The sequence below is a fragment of the Crassostrea angulata genome, chromosome 2 (genome assembly GCF_025612915.1).
Source record: "Crassostrea angulata isolate pt1a10 chromosome 2, ASM2561291v2, whole genome shotgun sequence".
NCBI lineage: Eukaryota > Metazoa > Mollusca > Bivalvia > Ostreida > Ostreidae > Magallana > Magallana angulata.
The window spans coordinates 56,207,388-56,222,347 of NC_069112.1; the positions used below are offsets into that span (position 1 = coordinate 56,207,388).

General features: G+C 32.4%; 1 protein-coding gene and 1 pseudogene across 1 annotated transcript; both read right to left on the reverse strand.

The window, feature by feature from the left end:
- Window positions 1-3,250, reverse strand: LOC128174533 (uncharacterized). The gene is made up of 4 exons (XM_052840066.1): window positions 2,888-3,250; window positions 516-1,856; window positions 52-242; window positions 1-16 (listed from the first exon to the last, which is right to left on the reverse strand). The coding sequence occupies exons 2-4, from the start codon at window positions 1,845-1,847 to the stop codon at window positions 1-3; spliced, it is 1,539 nt and encodes a 512-aa protein (XP_052696026.1). The 5' UTR covers window positions 1,848-1,856; window positions 2,888-3,250.
- A 561-nt stretch (window positions 3,251-3,811) lies between these two features.
- Window positions 3,812-11,570, reverse strand: LOC128171577 (multiple epidermal growth factor-like domains protein 10; annotated as a pseudogene).
- Window positions 11,571-14,960: the final 3,390 nt, after the last annotated feature.

A 14,960-nucleotide genomic window follows, 5' to 3' on the forward strand; every position in this document is an offset into this window, starting at 1 on the left:
TTATGCAGACAGTTTTCTTCAACAAATGAGTTAACTTTTGTTGACAAATACCTCATTTTGCATGCAAGGGCCATGTCTTCATCTTCACTTCCTGTCGACAGAGGCTTGCAGTAACGGTTGGAGAGGGCACACACGATGCGCACATAGTCACCGATAAATGGCACTTGATTGGTTGGAAGAACATGAGCAAGGTACTTCCATCGCTTTATCCTTGCATTGGCTGCCTCAACAACCCAACGAATCTGAAAAGTTAAGAACAAGCACCACTCATAAAAAAGGTAAAAGTGCCTTATTTAAAATTAACAGTGGGTATATTTCTTTACTAAAAGAAAAAAAATTTAAATGATGAAAATCATAAAATCAATGATTTGGAACAGCATTTGTTTATATTTCAGATGAAGACAGATGTAGAATAATTGTATATTAATGTAATTGTATTGAAGTTTTTCTGACATCATGATTGATGATTGAATTTATGTTGTAGGTCTGGTAATCAAAATATGAAAACAACTAACCTTGGTGACCAGACGAGAGGCATTGGCATCTAAGGTTGTCATCTGCTTCTGCCCTCTGCTCATCAGGCGAGGCATTTCGGCCCTTATTCCCAGCTCCTCGAGCATATCGACTGAATCTCGGAAGCCTCTGTCTACAACAAAAACATCATCTTCATGGAACCAGCCCTTCAGATCTTCTACATTGGTATGAAGCATATGGTTGAGGATAGTGGCATCATTATTCCTAGCTAGGTAGGGTCCAAGGACTGTTAGAAAGTATCCGTCTGTGGATGTGACAACCATGGGTTTAACAAGGGGCCTGCCTTTATGTAAACTATATGATTTCCGTTGAAACTGGAAGTTGTTACTTTTCTGAATATATATATAAGTTCCATCCAAAACAGCAATAGCTTTCTTATTTGTAAAATCACCAAAAAGTTCCTGTGCCAGAGGTCTTGTATGATTTTCTATAATTTCTTCTCTTGTTGTATGTTGTAGTCCAAGATGATGTGGTACAAATGACTTCATGAGTGCTGTACGGACTGATTTTACTGCTCTACAGAGGGAAGACTTTGAAATTCCAAAAATCGTGGCCAGAAGTTGATTTGACATTCCTGATCTCAGTTTCAGAAGAAAGATTCCAAGTGACATCCTTGTGCCCCGGTTTTGTGTGTTTCGAATATCACTGGAAATAAAGGAATGGAGGTCTTCAAAGTTTTCTTTAGAGATACCAGTCAGTGCCATATAATCACTGTTGCTCATGGTAGACAGTTCAAAAGAAAATCTGCTTGTTGAGGTCTGGAGGGCATAATTTCGTATTTTTTGGATCAGTTCCAGCACTGTCGACTTGTTTACAAATGAAGACTCGAATGTCTGTATTTTGGTCAAAACACCAGGTCTAAACTCTCCTTCATCAATGTGGGATGGACAACATCTGCTTCCAGGTGGGATGATGATTTCATGGTGAAGAAAGGCTGAAAATCTAGCTGCTGAAGACACGACAACAAGTTTAGGACCCGGTCGCTTGCAGATTAAGCAGTAAGCATGTGAAGAAGGTGTTCTCTGGAGAGGCAAAGATATAGATGGTGGACTGCACATTCCTGGTTGTAGAGGCTGACACACAGGAAGGGAACTAGACTTCTGCTGGCATGTTTTCTGGTTTCCATGGTAGCGATGTCTGCACTTGTTGCACAAAATGTCATTTGAGTTTGCCTCACCAAGAAAGTTCTTTCTGAGGAAGCGACGGATTGCTGTTGACTCACATTTTTTTCTGTCATTTGGCCTTGTTCTTTTTTTGCAAAGGATGCATGGGAAAATCTTTTTACTCTCTGTTTTCATTTGATCTTCATTCATTTTTATGTTCTGAAAATACAACCAAAAATGTAGTGATACACAACTTTAATGTTCACTAAAAAATAAAGATATCATTTTATATGTATTGTGAATATTTATGTTTACAACTACTAAGCAAATACTTGCAATGTATCAAGTATAAATTAACTTTATAGAAAAACTCAAATTGACAAACTGTAGAATTACAGTACCCCCCCCCCCCCCCAATGTATTTAATGGAACTGTCAGTCTAATATTTTTTGGAGCTGCAGACCTTCAGTTGTGTTACAAGTGTTGTTTTTGACATGTGATCAATATATTATCATTTACACATATTTTTCTAGATTAACTTTAATTAATTGCTATAATATGATGATAAACTATAATTGCCAAATTATGATGAAAATGGGTTTTTTAGGGGGGGGGGGGTATAGAAAAAAAGTGTATATTGAAAAAAGGTGTACTCAATAATTTTTCTATCCAATATTTAAAGAAAAAAATAAAGCGCGCCGAGCGGTGATCGATCCCGGATCGTCGGATTTGCAGTCGAGAACGCTACCTTTACACCAATCAGACTACGGTAGATGTGGGAATGATATGCTGTACAGTACACTAAAAAAAACTTTAAAACAAAACACTTGGCCGTTTTTCCTTCTATTAAGAAAATAATTATGGTTTATACAGGTTGATTTATTTACTAAATATATATTTTCCATTAGCCTATATTGCGTCCTTTATTTTTTATTTCTAAATATAGACGACTAACGTTCACTCTTTGCCTACATGATATCTGCTATACTGGCTCGCCAGTATGCATTTTAGTATCGGCTATCGAATATTGATTGTTTTTAGACCAAATCTTCAGATTAATAATCATTCTTGTATGTTTTTAATTACATGCCTATATAAAAACAGTCTTTAAGGCTGAGTAACGTATACACGGATTGAACAATCTTCTCATCTGTCAAATAGTATCATGCAGACGAACGTTGCGAACAATATTATTTATTCAAGAAAAAATCAACAGAAATCTACGTATTCAATCAAATTCTTATACATACCTTCAGAGTTCTTCTTTCTTCATTTTCTATAGGTTTTGTTGATCTTTCGTTCGTGTATTTTCAAGATTAATCACGCAAAGTAAAAGTCGCTGTTTGTTTACGTATGCAAATAAGCATGTATGGAATGTCGTGCATGCGCAAAATTTGGTGTTAAAATTGAACACATATACGTTTCATTAACAACACACTGTACCTTTTTATTTTTCAGATTAGATGACAATTACACAATGTGTTTGATTCTTGTGGTTTTTATATTTTTAAAACAAAAAGGTGTGAAAAAACGTGCAATACTGTCAAAAAATAAGTAAATCCGGATTGCTCCTCTTCTTGTTTACATTTTAATTTTCATCAACAGCACACCCTCTGATCCAAAAACTTTCTCTTTGAATATCTTTTTTTATTGATACAATTTCATAATTTAAAAACAGTTTTTAGATCAGAGGGTGTGCTGTTGTTGAAAAACACCACCAAAGAACGAAAATGCTGTGATTTTACCCCAAAACCGATCCGGAACCGGTTTTGTCATTTACATATTTTTGCAAGCAGACGTTTTGGCGGGGAAATTCTGGCATGTCAAAATAGTATCAGGTCTAGACTAACACATAACACCAATTTTATTTCATTTTGACCTAGTTTAATTTTTGAACTATCACAGGGCCATTTATAGCTAAACATGGATTTTGTCCTTTGATAACAGTTTGAATACTTCTCACTTTTATTTTTTTGGATTCAGGTAAATTTGCTTGATGGAATAAGTTTACAATCACCATCACCATATTATGGTTCGGAGAAAATAGTTCTTCATTCGAATAAGATAAAAAAATATTTAACTAATATTTCAGGCAGGTACATGTAGTATCGGGGGGGGGGGGTGCATTTTTGCGCAGCAAAGATTTTTTTTCAAAGGCAAGAACAAGTATTATTCTATTTAGATATCCCAAGTTCCTCATACAGAGAGAAGTTTTCATATTGATTGTGCGAACACTCGGGAATAGGCATTGAGTGCTCCAACTCTTTGTTCCTTTCACTTTCACTTTTCAGGTTCTTTTTATGTTTGCGCATTGTCTTTCTTCGTTCTCTGAGAAATCTTAATAGAATTTCAAAATTACTTATAAACCTGCTTTGATATTAAAAAATCAGAAAAAAATCATAATGTATTCATATTTAAACGTACCAGACAACCAAATTGACATTTAGTAATCCACTTAAGATAAGCAATGCCGTATAGACATAGAGTGAGGTGGATAATTGGCTCTTAGATACAGGATGAATTAAACCTGACTCCAAGTTTAAAAAAAATATGATTAAAGCAAATTCTAATTTTTCAGATTTATTTTTTACGAAATACAAATCGTAAGTCTCGAAATTTTTTAAGTTAAAGCTATATTCATTTATTGTTACTTCTTTAAACAACATTACTATTCCAACATATTCGATTACTGTCCTTTACATGAAAGGGACATTACCTTCAAAACCCTGGTCACAGCGATCGCCATGGTAGCCAATCTCACATCCTCGTGGACATTGACCAGTCACGTGATGACATTGTTCTCCGTACAGATACAAACAGTTCCCACATTTAAGCAAGCATCCATCTCCATGTGTATTATTACTGCAAACTATACAACACGATCAAACATTTTTTTTGAATTTATTTTTTTTGGCTTTTTTTTCTATACAATTTGAATAATTTTTCTTATTACTGGATTAATTCAAGTTTATCTTCAGAATGGATTAACAACTGAAATATAAATACAAAACAAAACAAACAAACAATTTTTTTAATTAAATACTTAAATTTGTCCGACAGTTAACAACTCACAAATTTCTTTTCTATTCGTTCCTCGAAAACATCTATCATAGATTTTTAGGAGCTATAACATTACCATTACCCTGTGTACATTGACTTCCTTGATAACCAATATCACATCCATTGGGACATGTACCATTGATGTAATTACATTGTTCATTGTCAAGACAATGTCCACACGAATGGTTGCAATTTTGACCAAACTTTCCTTCATTACATTCTGGAAAATCCAGCAAAAAATAGAAATTCATCGTTTGAATAGAGCATAGCCAACACAAAATTTGCAATAAATTTTATAGATATATGAATTAATTTTTTTATTCATTGGTTAAGATTGTTTCATTGTACTTCTTTATTGTTAAATAGTTATGTTGATAAACGTAAACAAATGACTATGTACGTGTATCGCACGTGGCCCCCTCCCAACCCACTTGGCATCCTCCCTCACACTGCCCTGTCACCCTGTCACATCTGTATGGAACTCCACAGTTGATGTTACACTGTTCCTGGCAGTTGAAACCATATCGACCTTCAGGGCAGGCTGTAATTGCGATATAAGACATTTTTTTAGATAAAACTAATACAAATTGCTTATTCTATTTTAGAATTTTTATCTGTTTAGAATAAGACGATATCATGGTAAAAGGGGTAATACACGATCATATACTTAAAACAAATTTAACATGTACGTACTTAGGTCACATTTCGTGCCATAAAATCCACTGGCACAACCGTTTATACAACTTCCGTTCACGTGATGACACTGTTCATTGTTTATACAGTTTCCACAATTCTGCTGACATTCCTGACCGTACGATTTGCCGTTGCATTCTGTAATGTAAAAATTATATCATTCAGCAAAAAGATTCAAATTTTAGTCCGAATGAAAAAGAAGTTCAACGGTTGATAGAAATGTGGTCATGGTTGTTTAAGTAGAGTTTTATTGAAACATTTTTATGGTTGGCAGACAAAATGAAGTTTAGATGATTGTCAAAAGTTTGACCATTTGCAGGACAAACAGACATTTACAATAGTGCTTACATCATATAAATGAAACGCGACTAATTGAAAAAAATTCATGGAAGTGTTTGATAAATGAATTTTTTAAATTGGGATTTTTCGTGTTGTTTTTTTTAACATTTATCTATTTGTCCTTCAATACACAACTTAAAAAAAATAGTTGGTGCAACGCGGGTATGATAAGGCAACTCTCAGCGATCAAATTCCTCTGATCGATATGACGTCACAATAAGCAGCATGATGTCATATTTTACTCAGAAACATGTCGATTTTAACTTTATCTCTGGTTTAAATCATAAAAACTACAGGTATAAAATATCACTAGAAACTTTTCTAACTGAATATAGCTTTGATTTCTCTCTACTATGTATAATTATCATTGATGACGTCACAAGCATGTTTAAAAGAGAAGATCATGTCGGGAGACAAATCATCGGAATGCAGTGTAAACAATGCCGAAATAAGACTTATTTAATACAGATACCTAAGATTTAGATGAGTGTCGGTTAGGATATAATCAGGATAATATAGGCATGGATATTTTGTTTTATCAGCGAATGTTTTAAGGTAAGCAGATCGACATTTATATGGCTTGACCATCCTTTCCTCTGTCAGTGTGTACAAAGAAAGGCAAAAGTGTAACACTACCCCGGATATTATGAAAGATGACTTTAGTGAATATCAACGGTATATGACCCAAACTACTTGAAAAGTGCTGCTAGAATCCTGTGCTTCGTTGTTTTAAATGAAAAATACGTAGTATTTTCAATGAAATTATAGAAGTTGAGAGGGTTTACGATAAATATTTACAATATCTTTTTTATGCGATTAACAATAGGATTCTAGCAGCAATACCAATAAACATGAACTAATTGCCGATCGAATTATAGTAGCAAACATACAAATAAACTTCGGGGTAGTGTTACACTTTTTCATTTTTTGTTAAGGTAAAAAAGTGATCTATTTTTAACTGTCACGTGATACCATGGCTCGGTAGCTTCAAGGATCGAGTCGATTCCGAAGTAGAAAAATGATATCTTTGGGAACACATTCACTTGGTATTCATATTCAGCACTGTTTTCATAAAAATGAACAGTTTTTAAATTGATCATAGTTTTGACGGTCATTAAACTCGCAGTTGCCTTAACCTACCCGCGAAGGTACTTCTTCAAATATCAGTCAGTTTAGACAAAAAGAAATGTTAGACTTTCTTTTAGATAATATGTTGTTAAATTATATTTTTTGACATTTGTTAGACATGGGCCCGTCTAAGTATATATATTGATTGGCTTCAACACTGTAATTGATCATTTATAAAAATATTCAAATAAAACCAAAAAACAACATCATCTATATTTATTTTAAACCAGCCTGGATACACAATTTTAAAATTGCTCGATTAAAAACTACTACCATAATTATATATGTTGCATATACTCACGTTCATTACAAGTTGGACCTTTGTATCCATCAGTACACCCCAGGCAGCTTCCATCCACGATGTGACAGTGACCCTCCTGACAGTTCTGTGGACACTGCAAGGAACAGTCCTCTCCGTAATATCCTGGTGTGGGACAACCTTAAATTATATGATGATTTCTGTTTGTTTGAAATAATAATTTAATGATAAGACAGTGTATATAAAATTCAATCTAAGAGCAGCACGTAAGGTATTTTTCATTTTTATAGGATAGAATGTTCTTATTTTGTTGATAAAAAAGGGATAAAACAATTATTATGTGCTTTTGTTTAAACAAGGATATTTACAGCATGTAGAAAAATTTTATCAATGACAATTAAAACAATTTTTATGCTGAAATAGTCGCCGCTAGATCCTACCATAAACCTCAAATTCGCAGATTTCGTTGTATGCTCCATCTGTAGAATAACCAGAAGGAAACGGGGGCTGTGTCCGATTGTTATAGTAGATAGCGTAACGTCCATGAATAGGACAACTTATCGTTAAAGGATTCTATATTGTTGCTCTAGTAAAGTTCCTGTCTCTGAAGCACAGAATCCCGTCCTCTTTGTTCGTTGTGTTTGATATGTAGACAGAGAACCCTAAAAATCGCCCCGAATATTTACTTGGATTTCCTATTAAAAAGATAACCAAACATAATCCAATTTTGTTTGTTTAAACTGTATGAATTGTTCAACAAATCAACATTTATAAATATATTGCTTTTGAATTTATTCAATGGATTATTGTGAACACAAACAGTAATTCTGTAAGGAAGAACCCAGCATATTACATTTCGGGATTTGGGATTAAACGTAAAAATATCAAGACCAAGTATTTTATAGGGTTCAATTTGCTTCCTTCATTATCTGACAACAATGACAATGAGATGTTACATCTACCTGGGCTGCGTTTTACAAAAGAACTAACGACCTTTGACCAAATTAATGAATGGTAATTAATAACATATTAATCAATAGTTTATTCTAATAGGTGTAAAATATGATTATGGAAATCAAAGTTGTTGTAAATAAATGGTTTTCTTTAAATTTTGTTCATTAAAGATGAATCCATGAAACTGAAAATATTTACGACTTTGTCACAAGTTATTTTGTAAAACGCATTCCAGGTATGTATATTTAAAATGAAAATATAAAATTGAAGTACCCCAAGGTTCATTGTCAGTCCTGTAGTGTATCACAATGTGATGCATGCAAAGAACTTCCCCTAGATCCACCCTCCATTCCGCCACCGGGTGATTGTTCCCGGATATTGTACACTGGTCGTCATACCGAGAGAGATTTGACTTCCGTCCGTCCACAGCACGATCCGCTTCCCAAGAAGGTCGACCACTATACGGAAAACGCTGCCATGCTGGTTTCCCCAGAGCAATATTTTCTTAACATTATTAAAGTAGGATCAGAATTCGTTGCAATATCATTGAGGACCATCATTTCAAAGAAATCAAAATAATCAACAATTAATTTTTAAAGGTTATCTTTGGTTTTTTATGTTATAATTTCTGTATGCACGCCTGCTTTAATAAAAGCACTTTAAAAAAAAAACCTTGCTTTAATTAAGCATTGCTTATTGGTGAGTCAAAACCATTTTATACCCCCCCCCCCCCAATAAAAAAAAAACAAAAAAACCAAAAAAAAACAAAAACGAAAAACAGAAAAAAACCAAAACAAAACCAAATCCACATTTAATTCATTGAAACATTATTTATCCGCATCCTTGTTTTCCTAGCGTCAAAATTTGCTTTCATTTCGGATAATACTAGTCAATTTGTTTAATGTTTATATAAGGACTCTCATTATCAAAACAAATATCGAGGTTTTCTTTTTCATATCTATTAATTGTATTTTGACCAAAATAACAATTGGGCGTAAGAGGTATGTAGTGTTTACTTCCTGTCTGTGTTTTAAAGATATAATAGTGTAAAAAAAAAATGACAAAGCTTATTACGAGGGTTGTTCGTAAACAAATGAGACACTTTCTCTTACTTTTTCTTGGAAAAAAGATAAACCCTTGAAATTTCACCAAAAAGTAAATCAGGGTATAGTTGATAAATGTTAAACGTTTCTAGTCTATGGCATGAATAGATCATGCCTGGTGAGTGGATCAACGTGCTTTCGTTCAGTGACCCGGAGCAATTGCAATTAAAGGTTTTCTTTTAAGATTTCTAACAGTTTGATGGATATTCGCTGCGCCGCCTTGACGTCAAAACTAAACGTAAAGTCGTTGTCAGGTTTTCATTGCTTGGTAGATATATGTGTACCATGTTCGTATTTCAACGCCAACATTAGTGAATCTTGATAAAAAGTAAGCCTCAAAAAATAGCAAAATGAAAATATTGAATTTGATTCCTTTTATTATTAACTGTAAGTTTATGGACACTTAAAAAGTAGATGTTTAAGTTTTTTAATCTTTGAGTTCATGCCTGCTCCGGGTACCCCGACCATCGATTTGTTTATCTATTGTTGTAAACAAAATATTAAATATTCTTTAAATAATACTTTGTTTTATTATTTGTTATTATCATATGTCAACTTTCATAAAATTTATCAATTATAAAGGGAAATAATCGTGTTGTCGTAATAAATTCCGAACAACTCTCGTATTTGGCACGTATTTAATGAGGATTTAAGATGTATAGTGTTGAAAATGCGTTTGAGATTTATGAGTTTGTTACTGTAGAATTGTGGAAATATTGACTCCAACTGCCAGGAGTAAAATGATTCTAATGGAATTATGTCCTTATAAATCTCAAAACAAAACATAAACTGAACACATTTTTAATTCAAACTATCTCTAGCTAGAAAAAAAAAGAAACCAAAAAAAGGAAAGATAAAAAGTTAATATCTTACCGTATGCGTTGATTAAGATGAATAAATTAATACATAAATGCAACCAGAGCAAATGCATGTCTAAAATGGAAGGAAGTAATGACAATATTAACGTGTTTTCTTTTTTTCTAAAATTACACGTGATTTATTTAAACATGTTCCGGGAACAAGTGTTGTTAACATTTTTTACTTTAATGATCATGAGACTTATCTAGGCTATATTGTTTGATTTGGTTTGCACAGTTAAGTATCTGCGGTATGCAATTGTACATCAAAAATGTACAATAACGTAAAGAAATTCTAAGAAAATGAATTCACCGACAAGCACAAAAAACTATTGCCCCTGGTTGTAGTGTTATACATGTAGTTTATTTTGAAATATGTTATAATTAAAAGCGTTATGAACCAATTTCCAAGTTAATACATTTTTTTAATCACTCAGAGGAACACACCATATACTAATGCAAGAGCAGATTTTCCTGACTGTTAAAACGTTGAAATCGATTGATAATCGTTTGAGCACAAAATGCAACAACAATGAAAAAAGATGCTAATTATGATATAATCAAGTATAGCAATTATGCAGAAATGAAATAATTTCACTGTTTCAGCTTTGCGCGGCTGAAGCAACCATGCAACAGCCATTTTGTCGCTTGATCTTTGGTTCTTGATTTAACGATCAGTGTTTTATTGATAGGAACTGCAATTGAATAAATAGTATGCTGTTCCGAGATGTCTTCACTCTGGTATATTTCATTTATTGATAGCAAAAACGAAAAAGCAAGTGGTTTGTTTCCTATACATAGATGAAATACATGTGCATTTTTTAAAACATGCTAAAAAAACAAAAAAATGAAACAAAAACACACACAAGAAAGAAAACCAGATGAACTATTGCTACATGAGACAAAAGGACCTGTGTATATCAGGTGAAAGTAGTTTTTAAAGTTCACCTGAGGTTAAACGCACAGCGATTTGACCAATGGTTAATCAATTAACACTCCCAATTCAAAAAGACCCGTTTAGGTATTAGTGATATTCAATGGGCAAAAAAGTTATATTTTGCGGTCATTAGAGTGGAAATATTGTTAATGCGTTAGTGTGAAGTAGATGTTTATTGTTATTTAATGTCATGTACTTCTTTAAAAAAAACACAGTCAGTTCAATTTTTCACCTTTGACACCTTTGACCCTTCCAAATCAAAAATATTCGTATACTCATGAACAATATACTGAGGGGTTTTAAGTAAAATGAAAAGGGATAGTTACAAATGCAATAGCGTTTTTAAAACTTGTTCTTAAACCATAAGTCAGCAAAGTATTAATGAACTATAAGATGAATATCGAACTTAGAGATTGGAAATTGAGATTCCAATACTATATAGATGTACATGTATATATATAAAGGATCTTAAGCTGTTTGATGGCATTTTTGCTTTTTATAATGAATGTACTTAGCAAGGAAGTTATTTAAAAATGTACCACGAACAAAATACACATAGAACTACTTTTTTGTTACCTGTCGTGGTTGTTCACAGTTTTACAATTCTAAAAGGCACTGCCAAAAGAATTTAAAATGCATTAGAATTAGAAATTGTTTTCAATAATACTGGTAAAATAAAATCTAATTTAACACTGTTGTTGCCTGTTATTGCGAATTTCGCAGGTTATGTAACGAACGATGTGTATGTCTGTAATAACATGGCAAAGATCTTAAATACGATACCACTAGTTTGGAAAACTGGGCTTGACAACCACAGGATGAAGCTCTACCACACAGTCAACTGAAAGGTGGCTGAATGGCATAGCTATACCATTCAGTCACATCCACAGACCATTCAGTTAACATTTAGTCAACTGAGTGAACCCTGTAAACCAATTACATCAAATGCATCGATAATATCAATGATGATGATAATGTATATATTTGCTTATATTAGCTTGCAAACTACCATAATCTTTGAAGGATATCTCCTAATTACCGATAGCCGGTATTGTTGTCCGCCACTTCATATTCAGTATTTGTAAATATAAATAGTTAGGTATGATTTCTGTGTCCAAGGTTTAGTGTTCTGTTTGTTCATCCAGAGTTTGAACATTATGAAACACATTTCAAAATGCATAAATAGTGTGTCACTTGTCTAATTATACATGTATCAAGAGTCAGACAAATAAAATAAAGTATCTGACAAGTATTATCTCCCCCTAAATATTTTTTCCCTATTTGTTATAAAAGTTGTATCCCAGTCTTTAATATCCGTTTCATGTCTATATTGTATAAAAATAATGACAATGCACTCAAAACGGCGTCTTAATCAATATACTATTGTTAAATAGCACGAAAGTTTACCGTTTGTGCCCATGAAACATTTTGACGGAGAATAAATTATATATTAAAATATTAATAATTATGTCTGTTAGATGTTAATCGTATACATGTATAATGATCGATAAGAATCGTGGTTTAAAAAGACAATTCTTCCCTTAGCGTATTTTGAAATCGAATTCAAAACTCATTTATATTCCATACACTTTTATTTCTTTTTTCCAAGTGGTTTTCAAGAAGTAGAATAAAATATGAAAAGAACAAAACCACATTCATTTAAGAAAGATCGCTACAACAGTGCATATGCGAGCTAGAGTTAAGTTCATCTAGGTGATCGCACATTTGTTCAAACAAGGCAGCTCTCAAAGTATGATTTTGTTGAACTTAATTTATCATATACACAGTTTAAAATTACTTAATTAGCTAAACGAGGAAGATATCTTTTTCTACGTGACAATTATTTTGATCGCGGAAAGAGATATTCAATTTATAAGATAACAAGTGTTGTTGTTTTATACTCTGACACTCAAACTTATTTTGCTCTCTATAATACCATCTTCTCATGTTGCACTATCATATGATCTTACAATGCATCATCTTTTTGTATGATTAAGAAAAAAATAATTCAATCAAATTCTATGCAATAAAAGGTATCAGTATTTACGAAAGCATATTTTAAATTCAAAACTGAATATTCATTTATTTTTCATAATTACAAATGCTATGTTTAATCCGGAAATTTTTGCATAAATATTTCCTAATCCATAATATAAAAAGATAATTGCGCTACCCGAGTCTAACTGATCGTAATTACTTACTTGCACTTAACACCCCCCCCCCCGGTCAAGAAACAGAATCATGGACTGCTCTAAGCACCCGCGTTTCCAACTTTAATTCAATTTAGATTTAAATTTAAATACATTTAATATATCTTAATTAACTATATATATATATTATAAATTATCCACTCAGATAAGCCAACATTGCGTTTAGTTTTTACCGAATTTCTTTCAAACAATATTATGCTTTCTGAGGTGAGTAATCCCTGTTTGAAGGTAGTAAAAAAAGACATCAATGAACAATGCAAACATTTTTTATTAAAGCTATATCAACTAGAGTTGATTTATCATAATCAAGTTAATGCATTGGAAATTACTCTTTAGAGGTTCAGGAATGCGTATATTGATACGAACACAAGTTGAATAAACTGGATCATGTAATTTTAAAAATAAGTTTTGTTTTGTTTCTGAATGAATTTCAATCGATAATCTTATTAACAGCAGACAAAATACTAAGCTGCACTGCATGGAATATTCAAAAATAATTTCAAACCTAATGATATAACTGCTGATTTCTAAAATAAATGTTCTGGCCTCCCTGTTTGCTTTAAGCATGTTTTATAAGGATTTATCCTATTCATTTCCTAAACAAACTTTGCGCCTTAATAGAAGCCCTTTTATCCCAAAGGGTTAATATTTGAGCAACTTAAAATTGCTCAAATAGGTAGGCTTATGTAATTAGTATGCATGTTTATTGAATATGATTCTAAAAAAATAATATATTTTGTACGACATCCCTGTTTTATCTTTTGTGTACTCTCATGAAAAGGCCAAAAAGACAATATGAATAACAACTGACACACCGAATTTCATCAAAAAGCTAATTTAAACGTTTCTCATATGTGTGTTAAAAAGAAAAAAAACCCAGCAAACTATACAAAATCTTACATATAATGAAAAAGAATACACACGAATATATACTAAAAACGAAAATGTTGTTCCGTAAAAGAAAAGAAACAATCATGTTTAGAAACAAATAAAAATAGCGTTTATACTCCAGAAATATATGCTATACATGTATATGTATTATCTTTAAACGCAATTGTAACATTTGTATGTACAGTACCATTCTTAATTTAATGACACTTGATCTGCATAAATATACTCAGGTCAATATTACATTAATACAATGTATACTAAATAATATGCTTTCTATATGACTATAAAATACATTTCATACTAGACGATTACAAGAAGCCCATTGGCCACATCACTCACCTGAGCAACAATTGCCATAATGTAATCAGACTTATGTGGTCATATACGAAATATCTGGAAGATGAAGTTGATAAGATCGTGTATAAAAATATTTCAAACTGGTTTCCATATATCCTTATGTTGAACATTGAGCTCCTTTTTTAAAAGGATTTTTTTCTTAGTCATATAACAAACTGAGTATTGCAGTTCTCAAGAAGAACTTAAAGTATTGTTCAGATATCTATAAACCTACACCATAGGACCCAACATTATCCAGGGACCACAATCTAAGCAATCAAGAATCAACAATATGTCAAGATGAAGGTAATACGTATGTATTACAGCATTTGAATGTTGGAGCATATTATGAATTCTTTTCCTGTGTAAAACTTGAACCCCTCTAACGTGGTCCCATCCTACCCACGAATATTGCGATAAACTTAAATATACACAATGTGGATACTTTCACAAATAACAGCTCTTCTATGCGATTAGTTTTTATAAAAAAAAATTTAAAAGATTAGTTTTTTAAAATATTTTTTCTAAAAATTCGATGCAACCCTCCCTACACATT

Coding starts and splice junctions, on each gene's coding strand:
- LOC128174533 (XM_052840066.1), bottom strand. CDS start 1,847: ATGAATGAAGATCAAATGAAAACAGAGAGTAAAAAGATTTTCCCATGC. Junction 243..515: donor CCTCTCGTCTGGTCACCAAG/GTTAGTTGTTTT, acceptor TTAACTTTTCAG/ATTCGTTGGGTTGTTGAGGC.